The 16,123-nt window shown below is 38.6% G+C and overlaps 1 protein-coding gene across 9 annotated transcripts in view; it reads right to left on the bottom strand.

Moving 5' to 3' along the window:
* The window catches only part of GGA3 (golgi associated, gamma adaptin ear containing, ARF binding protein 3), a 25,904-nt gene extending 9,781 nt beyond the window's left edge, over positions 1-16,123 (bottom strand). For 2 of the 9 annotated variants that reach the window (XM_056817162.1, XM_056817167.1), the window contains exons 1-5: positions 15,828-16,114; positions 3,764-3,848; positions 3,547-3,622; positions 1,288-1,386; positions 452-575 (exon numbers count right to left, since the gene is read on the bottom strand). In XM_056817162.1, the coding sequence (XP_056673140.1) occupies positions 452-575; positions 1,288-1,386; positions 3,547-3,622; positions 3,764-3,848; positions 15,828-15,867 (424 nt within the window). In that variant the 5' untranslated portion in view covers positions 15,868-16,114. Of the gene's footprint in view, positions 1-451; positions 576-759; positions 845-1,287; positions 1,387-3,546; positions 3,623-3,763; positions 3,849-15,827 lie in introns of those variants that run through there. The other 7 variants (XM_056817164.1, XM_056817168.1, XM_007507858.3 and 4 more) reach the window with 6 other exon arrangements.

Genomic DNA, 16,123 nt, shown 5'->3' with positions numbered 1-16,123 from the left:
AGTCTACTTCTCACATCCCTCCCTGGTGAATGAACACAACTGCTTCAATAACTTAAGTTCTTTCAAATAACCGTGACAATTCACATTTAAATAGCACCTTAACAGTTATGAAAATTTTCCTCACAAAAGCCAGATGAGATTTTATTTACCCCCATTTTATGGATGATATAACTGAGGGCCAAAACAATTAAGAAGTGATTGACTAGGATTAGAGCCAGAAAGTGTTAGATTTGAGGCTCTAATTCAGTTTCCTAACTCCAAAAGTTGTATTCTTTTCTGCATTCCCCTGAAATATCCACTACTTCTTTTAATTAAGAAGATATATTGGAGTCTCAAGACAAAGGATTTGGGCGATTTTATAAGCTCCTTCACTCTGCTGATCTGCTGACACAAATTCCTTCTATTACCTGTTTTTGAGGGAGAGGAAAAGTGAATGCAATGAGACACTCACCCTGTCTCTTAAGCATCTGGTAGGCATCCTTGATTTTTGATTCCTCTGGCAGGGCCACTGTCCAGCTATACAGCAGCTCAATGACTTTCGTTTTCACTTTCTCTGAGATCCTGTCCCCCAAGTACTGAGATTAAAAGTGAAACAGGAAAGTCTAGTAACTGCAATCTGGAGGCAGGAAAAGTGGTAAGGCTCTCTTGACTGTAATTAACTGGCTGCTAATTAGTGCTAGTCCTCAAGCCTACTAAAAGACATCAGGTTTTAAAGGTATGTGTGAGAGAAAGAGGAGGAGGGATAAGAGAGGCAACTACCTGTGGCATATCTGTATCAATCTGGGATACAGCCTGTGGTTAGGCAGGGGCCAGGACTTCTTGTCACTGCATTTCCATGCATAATCTGCCAGAAACACAACTGCATTTTATCTTGAAGGAGTTAAAGGGAATTTCTTTAGTAAGAGATAATGGGTCCCAATGGCCTTTCATGGCAGTGTTCAGAGCTAGGTGACACTGACTCAACAGGGTCTGTTCCAGAAGGTGAGTACCTAAATCTTATGAGCCACATGAGTACAACTGATGCCTGTAAAAATCCCAGGAATCTAGTGGTGCTGGGCCTATCAAATAGGAACACTTATTTCTCTCATACACTTTTTTGCTTAAACTGAGAATTAATCAGAAAAAGATTGTCCCTAGGCTCCTCAAAGTCCTTAATTCTCAACCAGAATATAGGAATCCTGTTTCATGGCATAGATATTGGTTGTTTAGGAAAAGCTGATGAAGCAAGGGACCAGGAAGGTACACAAGGATGTGACTATGAGGTAAGACAACCAACTGCTAACTGACCTTGGGAGAGACGACTTTGATTAACTCATTCAAAAAACGGAACTTCCCCACTTCATTATGAAACCTCCTCCCGCAGTTCTTCATACATGCTTCCAGCACCTATGGCCAGGTAAAAGAGGGGTGTGAATGGGGAGACAAAGGGGGAGGCATAGCTAGAAAAAAGTTTGTGTAAAAAAGATCTTGGGAGGGAAAAAAGATTTGGGATTTTCAGTAGACTGCCAACTCTCTATAAATCAACAGTGTAACAAAATATCCCCAAAAGCCAACATGATGATAAGTGATACTTAGGGAATAAAGAGCCCTATGACTTCCTCTGTAGTATAATCAAGATGAAGGATTCTGAGGGGAAGTGACAATCCCTCTAGATTCTTCTTCTTTTTTTTAATCCTGACTTTCATCCTAGTAACAACTCTAAGATAGAAGAGTGGTAAAGTTAGGCAACAGGGTTAAGTGACTTGCCCAAGGTCACAAAGCTAGGAAGTATCTTAGGTCAGGTTTGAAGCCAGGTCCTCTAGGCCTGGCTCTCTATCTATTGTGTTACCTAGCTGTCCATAGCTTGCCAGATTCTGCAGACCAGAACCTGGTTGAGTTTATACACAGATTGGAATTGACATTCACAAACTGAAACATGTCAAGTGTAGGATAACAAGGATGTCCTAAGTCCTAGTCCTAAGGGACTAGAAAATATGGTAACATATGAGAAATCAATTTAATCTAATAAGCACTTAATAAGTACCCATCACGTACAAAGCACTGTGCAGGGGAATGAGGAGATAAAGATAAAAATGAAGCAAAACAAGGAGATTAAGAAGGGATACCTGAATTGAATCTTGAAGAAAGCTAAAGTCTGTTGAGAATTAGAAGTGAGGAAGGAGTAAATTCTAGACACAGATACAAGATGGAATGCTGAGTTTGGGGAATAGCCAATTTGGTTGGAATATAGGGGAAATAAAAGGGTCTATGAAATGTGTGAAAAGTTAGGTGGAAACTAGATTGTGGAAGACTTTAAATGTCAGGCTCAGTAGTTTTGGGGTGTTTTTTTTGTTTGTTTGTTTTTTAATCTCAGAAGTAAAAGGGCGTCCCTAAAGATTTGTGAATGGCAAAGTGATATGAGGTAGGGTTAGGGGAATCAGTCAGACTAGAAGCATTCAGTCTTAGAAGATTTAAGAGAAACATAATATCTATCTGTGAGCTAAGTGCCTTATACAGAGTAGATGCTTAAATATTCTTTAACCCCAGAAGTTAGAACTAGAACTACTGCGTGGCATTTGCAAAGGGGAGTATTTAGATTTGATTTAAGGAAAATCTTCATAACAATTAAAGAGTTGTCTAAAAGCAGAATGGGTTGTCATGGAAGATAGCAACCCTCCTTCCCCAAAGGTCTTCAAATGAAGGTTAGATGACCAATTCTGGGGATGCTGTCAAAAGAGTAACTGCTGAAGTAAAGACTGCACTAAATGACCTGAATGGGCATAATAATAACACCTACCTCCCACAGATGTTGTCAGGATCAAATGAGATCCTATTATAAAACACTTAGCACAGTACTTGGCACACAGTAGGTGCTATATAAATGTTAGCTGTTATTATTTTTATTCCTTCAAACTCTAAAATTCTGTTATTCCATGACTCCTGAAAGAGCTACATAAAGTTTCCTATGGTAGAGGCAGTAGGGAAAATCCAAGTCTAGACCAATTTGTGTTTCATAAGTATTTATTACATGCTAGAATGGAGATGTGAAGACAAAGGCAAAACATTTTCTGCCACCAAGGAGGTTATGTTCTTTTTAAAAAAAAATTAGTCTATCTTTTCAGCTACATGTAGAGACAATTTTTGACAGTTGTTTTCTGTCATTTTAGGATTCATATTGTCTGGTTACCAGTACTTTCATGCAATGCATATTTTCATATTGCTCAAGTTGTGAAAGAAGATATAAATCACACATACAATAAAAATCTAATAAGAAAATAAAATGGAAGAGGACATGCTTTTTATCTGCCTTAGATTCCAATAGTAAGGAGGTTATATTCTTCAGAATCTATTTTTCTGGTTCAATTTAGTGGATCATAATGATCCACAGCAACAAATTTTTTTCACAAAAAAAGCAAACTTCCAGGCCCTAAGTTCTTGAAACCTTCATGAATGGTATTACATAAGCATAGGGAAAAATAAATGCTTACCCATGTCATTCTACCCCACCAAATGAGAAGCCCTCACGCTAGTGAAATGGGGGTTTAGAGAAGAAGAAATGTAACCTACCGTTAAGGCTTGGATTGCCTCCCATTCTTGTGGGGACTGGATTTTGTGAGCCAGCAGCCGGACAGCAATCTGAGGCCTGAAAAACATAAGCAACCCATACTGCTAATCACCATTAAACCATAAATCCCTAGATAGCTTTCCTGAATCAAAGCCTTTGATTTTCTTAAGAGATATAGTTCCCACCTACCTATGCACCCTCTACAGCTTTGGGACTCACCCTTCAAGCTCCTTGTTGATCTGATCGCAGAAGCCAATAATGTACTCCCAGTCCTCCTGGCGGTTGGAAGGATTGGTGGCTTTATCTTTGTACAAAAAAGAACAGGAAATTTTCATGATGAATATAGGGGTAGAAGAGAAAAGAATATCTTAAGTAGATGGGACCTCAACTCTGGCTACTGATATGCTTCCAAACATGCAAGCATGATTTCATCAGGCCAGTCAGTTACTGATGTCATTCTATGCACGGTTTTCTAATAGGTGAAATGAAGAGTTACAAAGGAAAAATAAAAATTCATTTGTCTTCATGGTACTTATTGTCCATACAGCTAAGTGGCACAATGGAGAGAGAAAGCCAGGTCTGGAGTCAGGAAGATTCATCTGAGTTCAAATCTGGCCTCAGACACTTAATGTGACACTGAGCAAATCACTTAACTTTGCCTCAGTTTCCTCATCTGTCAAATAAACTGGAGAAGGAAATGGCAAACTCCTCCAGTGTCTGCCAAGAAAAATCTCAAACGGGATTATGAAGAACTGGACAACTGACCAAGAGAGCCTTATCATCTATTAAGAAAAATGCAATCCCCAATTGATAAATTGTTAAAGGATATGAATAGGCAGTTTCCAGATAAGAAATCAAAGCTATCAATAATCATATGAAAAAAATGTTCTAAATCCCTATTGATTGGAGAAATGAAAATTAAAACAACTCTGCACCTCACACCTATCAGATTGGCCAATATGGCAGTAAAGGAAAGTGATAAATTTTGGAGGGAATGTGGCAAAATTGGGACACTAATGCATTGCTGGTAGAGTTTTTAAATGATCCAGCCATTCTGGAGGACAATTTGTAATTATGCCCAAAGGACTATAAAAGAATGCATACCTTTTGATCCAGAAATACCTCTACTAGGTCTGTTTCCCAAAGAGGTAAAAAAAAGAAAGGACTTGTTTGCACAAAAATATTTATAGCTGTTCTTTTTGTGGTGGTAAAGATTTGGAAACTAAAGGGATGTCTCTCAATTGAGAAATAGGTAAACAAATTGTGACATATGATAGTGATGGAGTACTACTGAGCTATAAGTAATGATGAACAGGAAGATTTCAGAAATAGCTAGAAAGAGCTATATGAACTGATGCAGAGTAAAACAAGCAGAACCAAGAGAATATTATACACCATAACTGCAACATTATGGAATGATTAAATTGATAGACTTTGTTACTAATAGCAATACAATAATCCAGATAATTCTGAGGGACTTAAGAAAAAGAATGCTTTCCACCTCCAGAGAAAGAACTATTGGAATAGAAATGCAGATGAAAACATATGATTTATCACTTGTTTATTTGGGTATATGTTTGAGGTTTTAGTTTTAAAAGATTATTCCCTTATAAAAATGAGTAATAACAATAATTGTATGAAAATACATGTATAACCCAGATTGAATTATCAGCTCCAGGAGAGGGTAGAAAAGAAGGGAGGGAGACAATATGGATCATATGACTTCAGAAAACATGTGGAATTTTGTTTTAAAGTAAAAAAAGAAAAAAAAAGAGATTAAATTAAAATTTAAAAAGAAGTGATCAAAACATATATTTACCATAAACACAAATGTACAAACTAAAAAGGAATGAATATTTAAAAATACAGTAATACAGAGATATTTAAAAAGTCAAAAGGAAGAGACAAAGAGGGGTTGAGGTGGGAAAGAATTTACTGGAAGCCAGGTAGCACAACTTTAATGATTCAGTCTTTAAAAAGGCCTATTAGAATCAACCATCTCAGGAGAGGCTGACTGAAAACAGCAGAAAGAAGGAGGAAGTCAAAGTAGCTCTGATGTGGGCTTTCCCTAGAATGACACTAATAGAACAACATGATGCAGTGGAGGGGGAAAGAGCACTGAGGCCGATGGCAGAAGACAAGTTCCAGTTCTGATATCTCACTTCAACATTTGTTAATCACATATCAAGTACTATCCAAGGTACTGGGCCACAAAGATAAAAATAGACTCTACCTTCTTGGGATGGGGGTGGTTAGGACACAACCTTGTGAGATTTAAAATGGATTGAGATCTTAAACTGTAGTGATTAAAATAGTGGAAGATATAAATTGTGATAGATATAAGAGAGGGTGAGTAAATTTGACCGCAGAAATATGTTTCACTACAGTGTCTTGGGTTTTAAAATCAAATATAAGGTGGTCGCCAGAGAAATATTCCCAATTATTCAAATACCCAAGTCAATTGGGTTTTATAGAGATTTTAATTAACAATCCAATGAGTAATCAAAGAAAGAGAGAGAGAGTAAGAAAAGAATAAGTATGAAGGGCCTCAAGCCAATATGGCCTAGACCTGAGTCTTAAAAGAGAAATCAGTCAGTTTTTTAACACTCACCACAAGGTCTGACTAAACAAGGATACTAGTGACACCAGGCCAGCGTCCTTCCTCAAAGAGTCTTCCAGCCAGAGATTGTTTCAAAGGGCCTCTCTCAAGAGCCTCCAGAGCTCCTATCCCAGAGGGACAGAGCCCCTCAGAGGAGCTCCTCAAGGAGCTCTCCTTCAGAATGAGAGTCAGATCTCCTCAATGAGATCCAAGCTCTTATTTTTAAGGGCAAAATTTCCTCTGTCACCTCCCCTAAGTCCTTACATCTACCAATCACTGTAGATGTTTCTAAAGGACAGCCCATTTTGAATTCACAGCTGAGTAGTTTTAATCTCTTTAGTAAGTCTGGAAAAAATGCTGCTGTGTCAACAAATTTCATTAAGAAAAACCTCTGAATAAGTTATCACCCTTTTAGGTTTAAGTAGTTTACAAGTTGCCCCACCTTTATAAGTACTTAGTATCCCATTGTATCAATTCTAAAACAGTCATGACTCAAAGAACTTCCTGTCCTTTCCATAAGCATGGGTCAAAGCACTTTCATTGTTCTGAAGGAGTTTTCTGTCCTAAAGCAGTCTTAAGTAGGGATATTCCCAAGGCAAGGAGTTTTCACACTTAAGGAGAATTCTCACTATCTGCTAGGGAATTTTTTTAAATAGAAGATTCCCCAATGGGGAAATTTCCAACATTCATAAGTCTGAGAAATTTTAAGGTTTACAACCTATTGGCATTACAACCTGGATAAGTCACACTTATCCAACACTGATTTCTATATTTCCTTCCCCACTCTTAAGTATTCTCTGTTTCAATTACCAAACTCTAACTGGAATCCATACTTCTTGATTTTGGAAAAATCTAGAAAGTCTGAAGTGAACTGATGCAAAGTGAAGTGAGCAGAACCAGAAAAACATTCTACATAGTGGCAGCAAAAGTTTTTGAAGAACTGTGACCTAGTTATTCTCAGCAATGCAATAATCCAAGACAATCCCAGAGACTCGTGATAAAAAAAATATCATTCCCTCTGAGAAAGAAGTGATGGAGTATGAATGCAGATTGAAACAGACTATATTTCACTTCTTTTTTGGATCAGTTTCTAATACAGTGGAAGAGCCATTCAAACTGCTATTACCATTTTATAAATAGAGACTGGCAGCCCTACTGACAGCATATTCAAAATACTCCAAAGGATCTGTGATCTTACTGATGTGGAGGGCCTTCCAAGGATGTAGATCATTCACTCCCATTCATGCCTACCCATCCTAAACTCTTGATGCCTTCTAACAAGTCTGCCTCAGGGGATTCATCCAATATGCAAGTCATAGATTTTGTGGGCTTTCCCTAGAATGACACTTTTTTCTAGAGTCTAGAATTAATTATATTAATGAGCAATGGAAAATTAAACAGTCCCTATGAACAAGTTATAACACACAATGAAAAAGGAAATACAAAGAAAAGCCAGAAATAAGAATGTCAAAGAAAGGCATGATTAGAAAAATGTCTGATCACAGTGAAAGCAAGAGATAACTGCTGGAGAGCCCTCTACAGATAATCCCAATGTCAGGATAAAATACAAAGTGCAAGGTAAACTTTATATTAGAATGATTTCTGGACCACCACCATAAGTAATGTACCTACTAAGCAGTCCTTTTCCTAAATCTGGAAAACTCTGTCACATCTTTGCTTCCAATTATATTCTTATTATGTTCCTGTCTTTTCTGAAACACTCCAGGACTACCTACCTTGTCTGATAAACAATCCACCTCAAAGCTGGGGAGCTAGGAGTGGGATAGCTAGGTAGCTCAGGGGATATAAAGCCTAATTCAGAAATAGGAGATCTTGAGTTCAAATCTGACCCCAGACACTTTTTAGCAATGTGACCCTGGGCAAGTCCCTTAACCCCCATTGCCCGCCCTTACTGCTCTTCTGCCTTAGAATCAGTATTGATTCTAAGACAGAAAGTAAGGTTTTTTTTAAAAAATCATCTATACTTAGCTACTAACAGCAATACAATGATCTAGAACAATTCTGAGGGACTTATGAAAAAGAATGCTCTCCACCTCCAGAGAAAGAACTGTTAGAATAGGAAAACAGATGAAAGCATATGATTTATCACTTGTTTATTTGGGCATATGTTTTGGAGTTTTGGTTTTATGAAATTATTCACTTGCAAAAATGAATAATATAGAAATATATTTTGCATGATAAAACATGTATAACCTAGATTGAAATGTTTGCCAGCTCCAGGAGGGGAAAGGGAAGAAAGGAGGAAGATAATTTGGATCATATAACTTCAGAAAACTTATGTGGAAATTTGTTAAAATAAAAAAATTTTTAATCATTATTGTTCTATTGTTACATCAAAACAAAAAACAAACTGTAAAAATATTAGACATTCAACAATTAAAGACAGCCTAGGACCTTGAATCTTGGAAAGAGTATAGCCTCCCAAATCATCTGACTTTCTTTCAATCCATACACCATAGCAATCCAGGGGAAAATCATTGAGGAAAATGGGCCCACTGCCAGCAACAACTACTGACCAAATGCCATCAACAGGCTGATAAGCACAAGAGTTCAAGGAGTGAGAAGAGCCCCTGATCATCAGACCTGTTTCCAGACTGATCCTGATAGTCATTAATCCAGGGAGTGGAGAAGGGGAGAGCCATCTCCACCAACTGACACTCTCAGGGGAGGCAAACTGACCTTGCTGAAGCAAGCAAGGTGGGGGGTGGGAGGGATTGTGAAGGAGAGAAAGGACACATGTGCCAACAGGAAAGTCAAACTACTACCACCACTCCATCAGACACTGAGGAAGAAAGCCCCTTTCTGCAAGAGCCATGGCAATGCTTCTAGCCCATTGCCTTCAGCCATTATCCTGAGGTGTAGCCCCTGTAGTGATGTTGCCCAGCAACTGCTCCTACAGGTGCTATAGCCAAAATCTTTGGCAGTGTCAACTGTTTCAGTATTAGAAATGGATATGATTTTATCAAAGGAAATAACATTTAAGAGGTATTATCCTCTGCTCTGTCAATAAGGACTATGGGACTTTTCCATCTGACTTGCCACTGAAACTTTCTCTGTGTATCATCTCCACTAGAACATGAGCTACTTGAGAACAGGAACTGTCTGACTTCTGCACACATCCCCAGCACTTAGCACAGTGCTTTGGACATAAGGAACCCTTAACAAATGCTTGCTTGCTTGCTTGCTTGCTTGCTTGCTTGCTTGCTTCATTCATTCATTCATTCATTCATTCATTCATTCATTCATTCATTCATTCATAGAAGAGCTCTCTAGAGGGCATTTAAATAAACAGACCAATCAATTAACAACATGAATTGAGCACACATTGTACCATGACCTGTGTTGAGCTTCAACCTGCCTTTCCATACTTATTCCATATTACCCTTCTCTTCTAAACATATATACTTTATGTTCTAGCCAAATAGACTTACTTGGCTGTTTCCACCATATGACATTCTATCTTCTCTCTTGGAGTCTATGGACAAGCTTGGATACTCTGCCTTCTTTGGATCCCAAATTGCCTATAGAGCACAGCCTAGGTCCTATCAATTATATGAGGCAGTAATCCCCAGCCCCTCCGTTAGTGTGTTCTAACCTAAATCCCTTGGTATTTACTTTGTACATATTTTGTTCTTACTCATTTGTATACTAATTGTTTCCTCCAAATTTAAGCTCCCTGACCTGAGAATGGGAACTGTTTTGAATTTTTGTCTGTAGCTCTAACACACGGCACAGTGTCTAGCATTTAGTATGTATGTAATATGTGCTTGTTGAATAAATTAAGATATGTTAATGTAAAAGAATATTATGCCACAAAAACAGTAAATATTAAATAGAAAAGCACATATATGATGGCTAAAGAGAAGCTAAAGAGAACTGTGCATACATGGACTACAATTATATGCAAAGCAATATGGAAAAGAAAATGGACAAAAGTAAAATTTTAGGCAGGCTAGATAGACAGAAAACAAATGCATTTTTTCTGCTTCTTAATTCTTTTGGTCCTGACTTGTTAAAAGCTAAGAGCTTTCTGTGAAAATTTGCCCCATTTTATGTTTCTGTTGATAGCAATTGTTTATGATAAAATTTTATAAAATTATCAGTTTTCTCTTGCCTTTCAGATCTGCTAAATGCCTATGCACGTGTACATAAAGGCCTTATTTCTAAATGTCTTTTCTCTTGTTCCCCTAGGATTCAAAATTGAATCATTTAATTCTGAGACTCTCTCTACTCCCTTCCCCCTCCTCACAAACACACTGCCCCCTAACCAAGCACATACTGGCTCTCTGTTCTGCAGCTTCTTCCATCTAAATCTATCCCTCTTCTGTTTATTTCTCTGACTCATTGACGCCATCTATTTTCAGATTTCTTCTCAAAGTCCAATTCCCTTCTGTATATGCATTTGTACATTTTCTGTTATCATTTTCAGTTTAATTCTATAACTAACTTTGGTGGTCTTTGGGACCTTATCCACATAATAAATAGCATAAAGGTTAAATTTATAAGCACCAAGTCGTTATGGAAAAAGCAATCTTTGTCATCAGTCTATTTACTGTCTAATAACTACAGATAGTCCTAACGTGACAAATTCATTTCCTGCTCAAACTACTGCATGACAAATGATTTCTTTTTTAAATTTATATATAAATATATGCATAGAACAAATACAAATACTGATGATAATTATAGCCAGAATTTATATAGTGCTTTAAGGGTAGCTAGGTGGATCAGTGGATAAAGTGCCAAGCCTGGCGTCAGGAAGACTTACCTTCCTAAATTCAAATCTGGCCTCAGACATTTACTAGCAAGCCTTACTTCCCTCATCTGTAAAATGAGTTGGAGAAGGAAATAGCAAACCATTCCAATATCTTTGCCAAGAAAACCTCAAATGGGGTCATGAAGAATGACAAATGATTTAGGAAAGGCAAAATTTGCAAAGGCAAAGATACAAGATGTACTATATAATACTAAAAATTTTTTTTGTGACAAAAGATTACCAACACATATGAAACAATTAGCATACAATGAAAAACTAAATTATGTAAGGAAATTCAACATATCTAACATAAAATCTGGTCTCTTATAAAATAAGATTCCTTCCTGATTTCTAATTTTTTGCTAATAGTACCACAGTAGCTCTAGTCACCCCAGCTTAAAACCTGGATTGTCACTGGCTCCTTCCTCTTCCTCTATACTTGGATTCCAAACACTGGAATAGAACTGAACATGGCCTGACTAGAGCAGAGGGTATGAAGCAGTCAGAAATATCAGTTACATTATAAAGAGCCTTGATAGCCATAAAGGGGAATAGTTTAAGATAGTGAAAAACAGAACAAATATAGGTTTCTGAGAAAAGGAGAGAGAGAGATGATTAAAAAATCAGTATACAGGTTGAGATGGAGATGAAATAGCTAGTAGGCCAGTTTGGCTAAAACACAGAGTGTGAAGGAGGAGGGAAGAGGAGTAATAAGAAATAACCCTGGAAAGTCTGGTGAGAAACAGACTGGGGAGGGCTTTCAACCTCAAGCTAAGTAATTTAATTTTTTGGGAGAGGAAATATGGGCAACAAGATTTTAAGGCAGGGAGAAATAGTCTAGTGACATCAAAGTACTGGTTACTGTGAGGATAATATATCTATATCTATATGTCTCAGTACAGCTCTCCCTCACCAAGAAAGCACCTTGTATCCAGCCCTGAGGCTCAGAGTCTATCACTATGCTCACCTAATCTGCTGTGTCACCATAGAGAAGTCATTTTACTTCCCCATTAGACAACAAACACTTAAATGCCTATCATCACCTAGCACTGTACCCAGCACTTATGGCTTGATAAATACTTGTTGAATTGCAAGGTAATGTGACAAGGCAGTTAGGCAGACTCAAATGGATCGCTGATCTTTCAGTTACATAATACTGGTAGAAAATTAATATGAAAAAGATGGGCCTTCGTTTCCAGAAGAAGTTTGGGATCATTAAAGGAGCTCTGTAATTTCATAATGGCTACCTAATCCTCTCTCTTCCCTCTGTTATAATTAACTGTTAATTCTAGTTTAAACTCGGTTAACATTTTTACTATCTTCCCCCAAATAGATTGAAATGGACAAGTTCTATAGGTTGATTGCAGCTGCACATGATAATGTAAACAAGAGGTCTTTACTCATTGGTCTTTCCTGTATGGATGGTTAGTGGAAACTCTTTTGATTGGTGACAGAGCAAAGAGGTGCTACAATGTCCAATGTGTGTTCACAGGAACAACTAGAGGGTCTCACCACTTAAAGGAATCCCTCTTCAACTGCTGGATATTTATCCTCCACAGTCTTACTGACCATGTAACAATGTATATAATTGTATGCCTCATCTCTTGTTTAAGATCAATGCATCCTGAACAATTATTTCTGTTGTTATATCTATCAATCAAGACATTTTGAATGATCTTGGAAGTATCGTATGGAAGACAACCTTTAAAGCTGCAGCATTGAATTCTATGGAATCAGATGCTTTTCGTAATTAACTAACACTAAATATGGCAGGATCTTGTCTTTCAGTGAACTAAGAAATGATAAAGGTATGTGGTCCATTGTAGAATATTGCTAGCACAAGCCTGATTGCTCCCCAATAACCTTAGCAAGAATGCCTTTGAGTTGTTCGTAGAGTAAGCATGCATATCAGTAGTTGCGGATGTTCTCTAGGACACCTTTTTTTTTAATATTAAGTGCTAAGATTTTATTCATTGGTTTGTATCTTCCTTTCCTTTAGATATCTAGTGAATCAATCCCTCAATGACCTCTCACAACTGGGCTGCGTCCAAAACAGAAGTCTTCTCTACATATACTTGGTCCAGTTCTGCTCCGCCCCCCCAACTTTGTCTCTGGGGCCCTTTTTACGTCTCCTATGAGCATGTCTAAATCTATGCTGTTATTGTGTAAATATAGTGACTTTTGTGATGAAAGTTTGTTACAAAATCCTTGGCAGATCTTTTCCAGTTGGAGGGCTAAAGGGAAGGAGAAAGGGAGGGGGGAAAAGAAGACGGGCAGGCAGGAAGAAAGGATGGAAGGAGGGAGACAAGGAAAAAAGCTAAAGAAGGAAAGAAGCCTTGTTTTCAAATTTACAGTCTACTGGAATGTTATTCTCTCAGGACTCACCTTTCTTGCCTGGATTCCAGGATTCCAGTCCTTTAAATTTCAGTTGATTATCTAAAGGGACTCTCTACTTCCTGCTATGTCAAACACATATCTTCCTGCTCAGCTTTGAAGGCAGCAGAGCTTTAAAAATGACTCACTAGCATTCTGGGAGCATTAATCCTGATATTTGCCCACAAAGCAAACTGAGTTTAAAGAACAGTCCTACCTATCAGGAAGTCAGGTTTGCAAATGCATATTCTGTTGCTTTCTTCTCACTCAATAAGAAAGAAGCCACCAGCTTCAGAAGGCAGGTTTGAGATCACTGCCTTTCCACCTGTGCTATGTTGTCCAAATAATGTAGACAAATATGCTTTTCCCCTTGAATTATATGAGTAACTGCTTAAATTTTCCATTTCAACCTGTGGATTTACATACTAGCCCTGGTGTGACTTGAAAACAGTAATTAGTTGCTCTCAACAGCAAAATATTATTTTTGTAAAATTAATTCCATTTTAAAAAATCCGAGACACCATAATGTCCATAATATGTAATACTATACTATATTTAAACAAATCCTTTAAGTGGTCAATGAACTTTAGCAAATGTTTTTCAGCTGACTGCTTTTAAGATAAGGGATTTTTTTTTTAATTTATTTAAAAATATTTTTCCATGGTTACATGATTCATTTTCTCTCCCTTCCCACTCCTGGAGCTGACAAGCAATTCCAATGGGTTATACATGTGTTAAGATAAGGGATATTTTAAGAAATGCCAAGATGCTATTATAATTTTTAAAAAGTTATTCTTATCTGTGGAGGAAGCAGTAAGACAGTGGAAACTCAATATTTGGATTCTCGATCCACTTCATTATTTACTTAAATGAATATTTGTCTGCTTCTGTTCTAATTTGGCACCCACTTTTCTGGGACGTTTATTTAAAAAAACAACAACAAAAAACTTAAATTACCAGTGACTTCCTGGAACACAGCAGCTGAATTAAGACTATGCCTAGGTATCACTTTTCTATGACTATCTAGTCCAATCTCTGCTTGAACTCAACACTCCTTAAGACAGAGCCACAGGTGGACAGTGCCTATAGCAGTCTATACTAAATCCTTCAGAGCTTCCTTGATCCCCACTAAATAAAATATAAAATCCTAACTGTACTTCATTTAACAAAATGTATAATCTAACTTCACACCATCCAATTTTACCTCATACTACATCCTTTTCACATATTTTACACTATTTTCTGTTCTCTACTCCCCACTTCTAATTCTGCCCTATCTCACAGCTTACATACCATCTCCTGAGACTGGAATAGAATCATGTCCCTTCTCCCCCTCAAAAACATACAAAACAAAAAAACAAAATTATTTATACTTCCAGCTCTTTTCTCTTCCTTCAAGCCTCAACTAAAATGTCATCTCCTTCATTAAATTCCTCTCTGATTCTCCTAGGTGAAAATGGAACCTACTGCCTCAAATTTCTCAGTATCTCTCTCCCTTGCTTGACAATAGGAACTGTGTCATTGCTATCTTTGTATCCCTGGTGACTTGCAAAGCATTATCTCTATTGAAATGAATCCTCATAGCCTACCTACTAAAAGAAAAAAAAAGTTTCACAATTTCATTCCTCTCAAGAACCCAGGAAGACTACACCTGTCAAATCCCATTCCTGGCACTAATTATCAATGTGACCTTGGGCAAGTCACTTGCCTCAGGACCTGATTTGTACTGGATGGCCTCTGAGATCCCTTCCAATGAAATCTACAGACCAATCATCTAGGAAGGGTGTGTGAAGCTATAGCATTTAGAAAATACAGTGACACTTTTTGTAGTTGTACCCCAGTTCTAACAAGTATAGTTCCCTACAGAGGAATAATGATAAATAGGAGCCTCCAATTAAGATGTTTAACTATCAGGGTGAGTAAATATCTAATCGAGAGCATAACAGGCTCTTCTTTGTTACGACTTTTAAATGAAAAGAGAAAGCTTGCACTTCTTTTAAGAGTCAATCCCTTTCAAAATTCTCCTCCAGATCTTGTCTAAATTTTCTTCTGTGTCCAGGGAATGCTAGGAAGAATGTGTTGCTGAACCTATGTGTGTTGTCCCTGGGATGCCTGTGTGTCCCTGGGATGAAGAAGGGTGTGTGTTGCTGGTATAAGGCTATGTGTGTGTGTTGTCTCCATGAAACAAGGATGTATGTGTCACTGGGATGAGGAGGGTGAGTGTACATGTGTGCATGTGTCCCTGGGATAGGTGTGCGCGTGTATGTGTGGTACCCTCTCACTCCCAGGCCTAGTGCTCCCGTTCCCGGGGCGTGGCCTGGCCGGAATGGGGCGGGCTTTAGAGCCGGGACAAGCTAGAGAGCCAGTGGACCGCGGGGCCTGAGACAGGACGCAGGCACCGGAGCGGCATCGGGCAGCCCGACTCGAAGGAGGAATGCGGGGCCACAAATGGCAGGAGTGGAGGGACTGGTGGACACCCGAATTTAGTGGGGCCGGGGAGCCCCGGGGGTCGTTTTAGGGCCGCGGTTACTCACTCAGCCAGGACTCCAGGCTCTCCCCTTCGGCCTCCGCCATATTGCAGCCTCCCGGCCTGGGAGCCCCAGAACTCGCGAGAGTCACTGGAAAAACAGCAGGGAGAGGGGAGGGGAAAGAACACGAGGAGGGCGCGGGCTCTGACGAATCGGATCCCCCGCCCTTCTGGGAGCTGGGGGGAGCCAAGGCTCTCAATGGTTATCCAGCCTTTCCGGGAGAAAGGCTAGGTCGAACCTCCGAGTGTCTTCCCTCACTCCCCGGCGAAAATGGGCGGGGCCCGCGAAACCAGCTACTGATT

Source organism: Monodelphis domestica, chromosome 2 (genome assembly GCF_027887165.1).
Source record: "Monodelphis domestica isolate mMonDom1 chromosome 2, mMonDom1.pri, whole genome shotgun sequence".
Lineage (NCBI taxonomy): Eukaryota > Metazoa > Chordata > Mammalia > Didelphimorphia > Didelphidae > Monodelphis > Monodelphis domestica.
The sequence above is the reverse complement of the archived record's forward strand: the minus strand, read 5'-3'. Positions and strand labels throughout refer to the sequence as shown.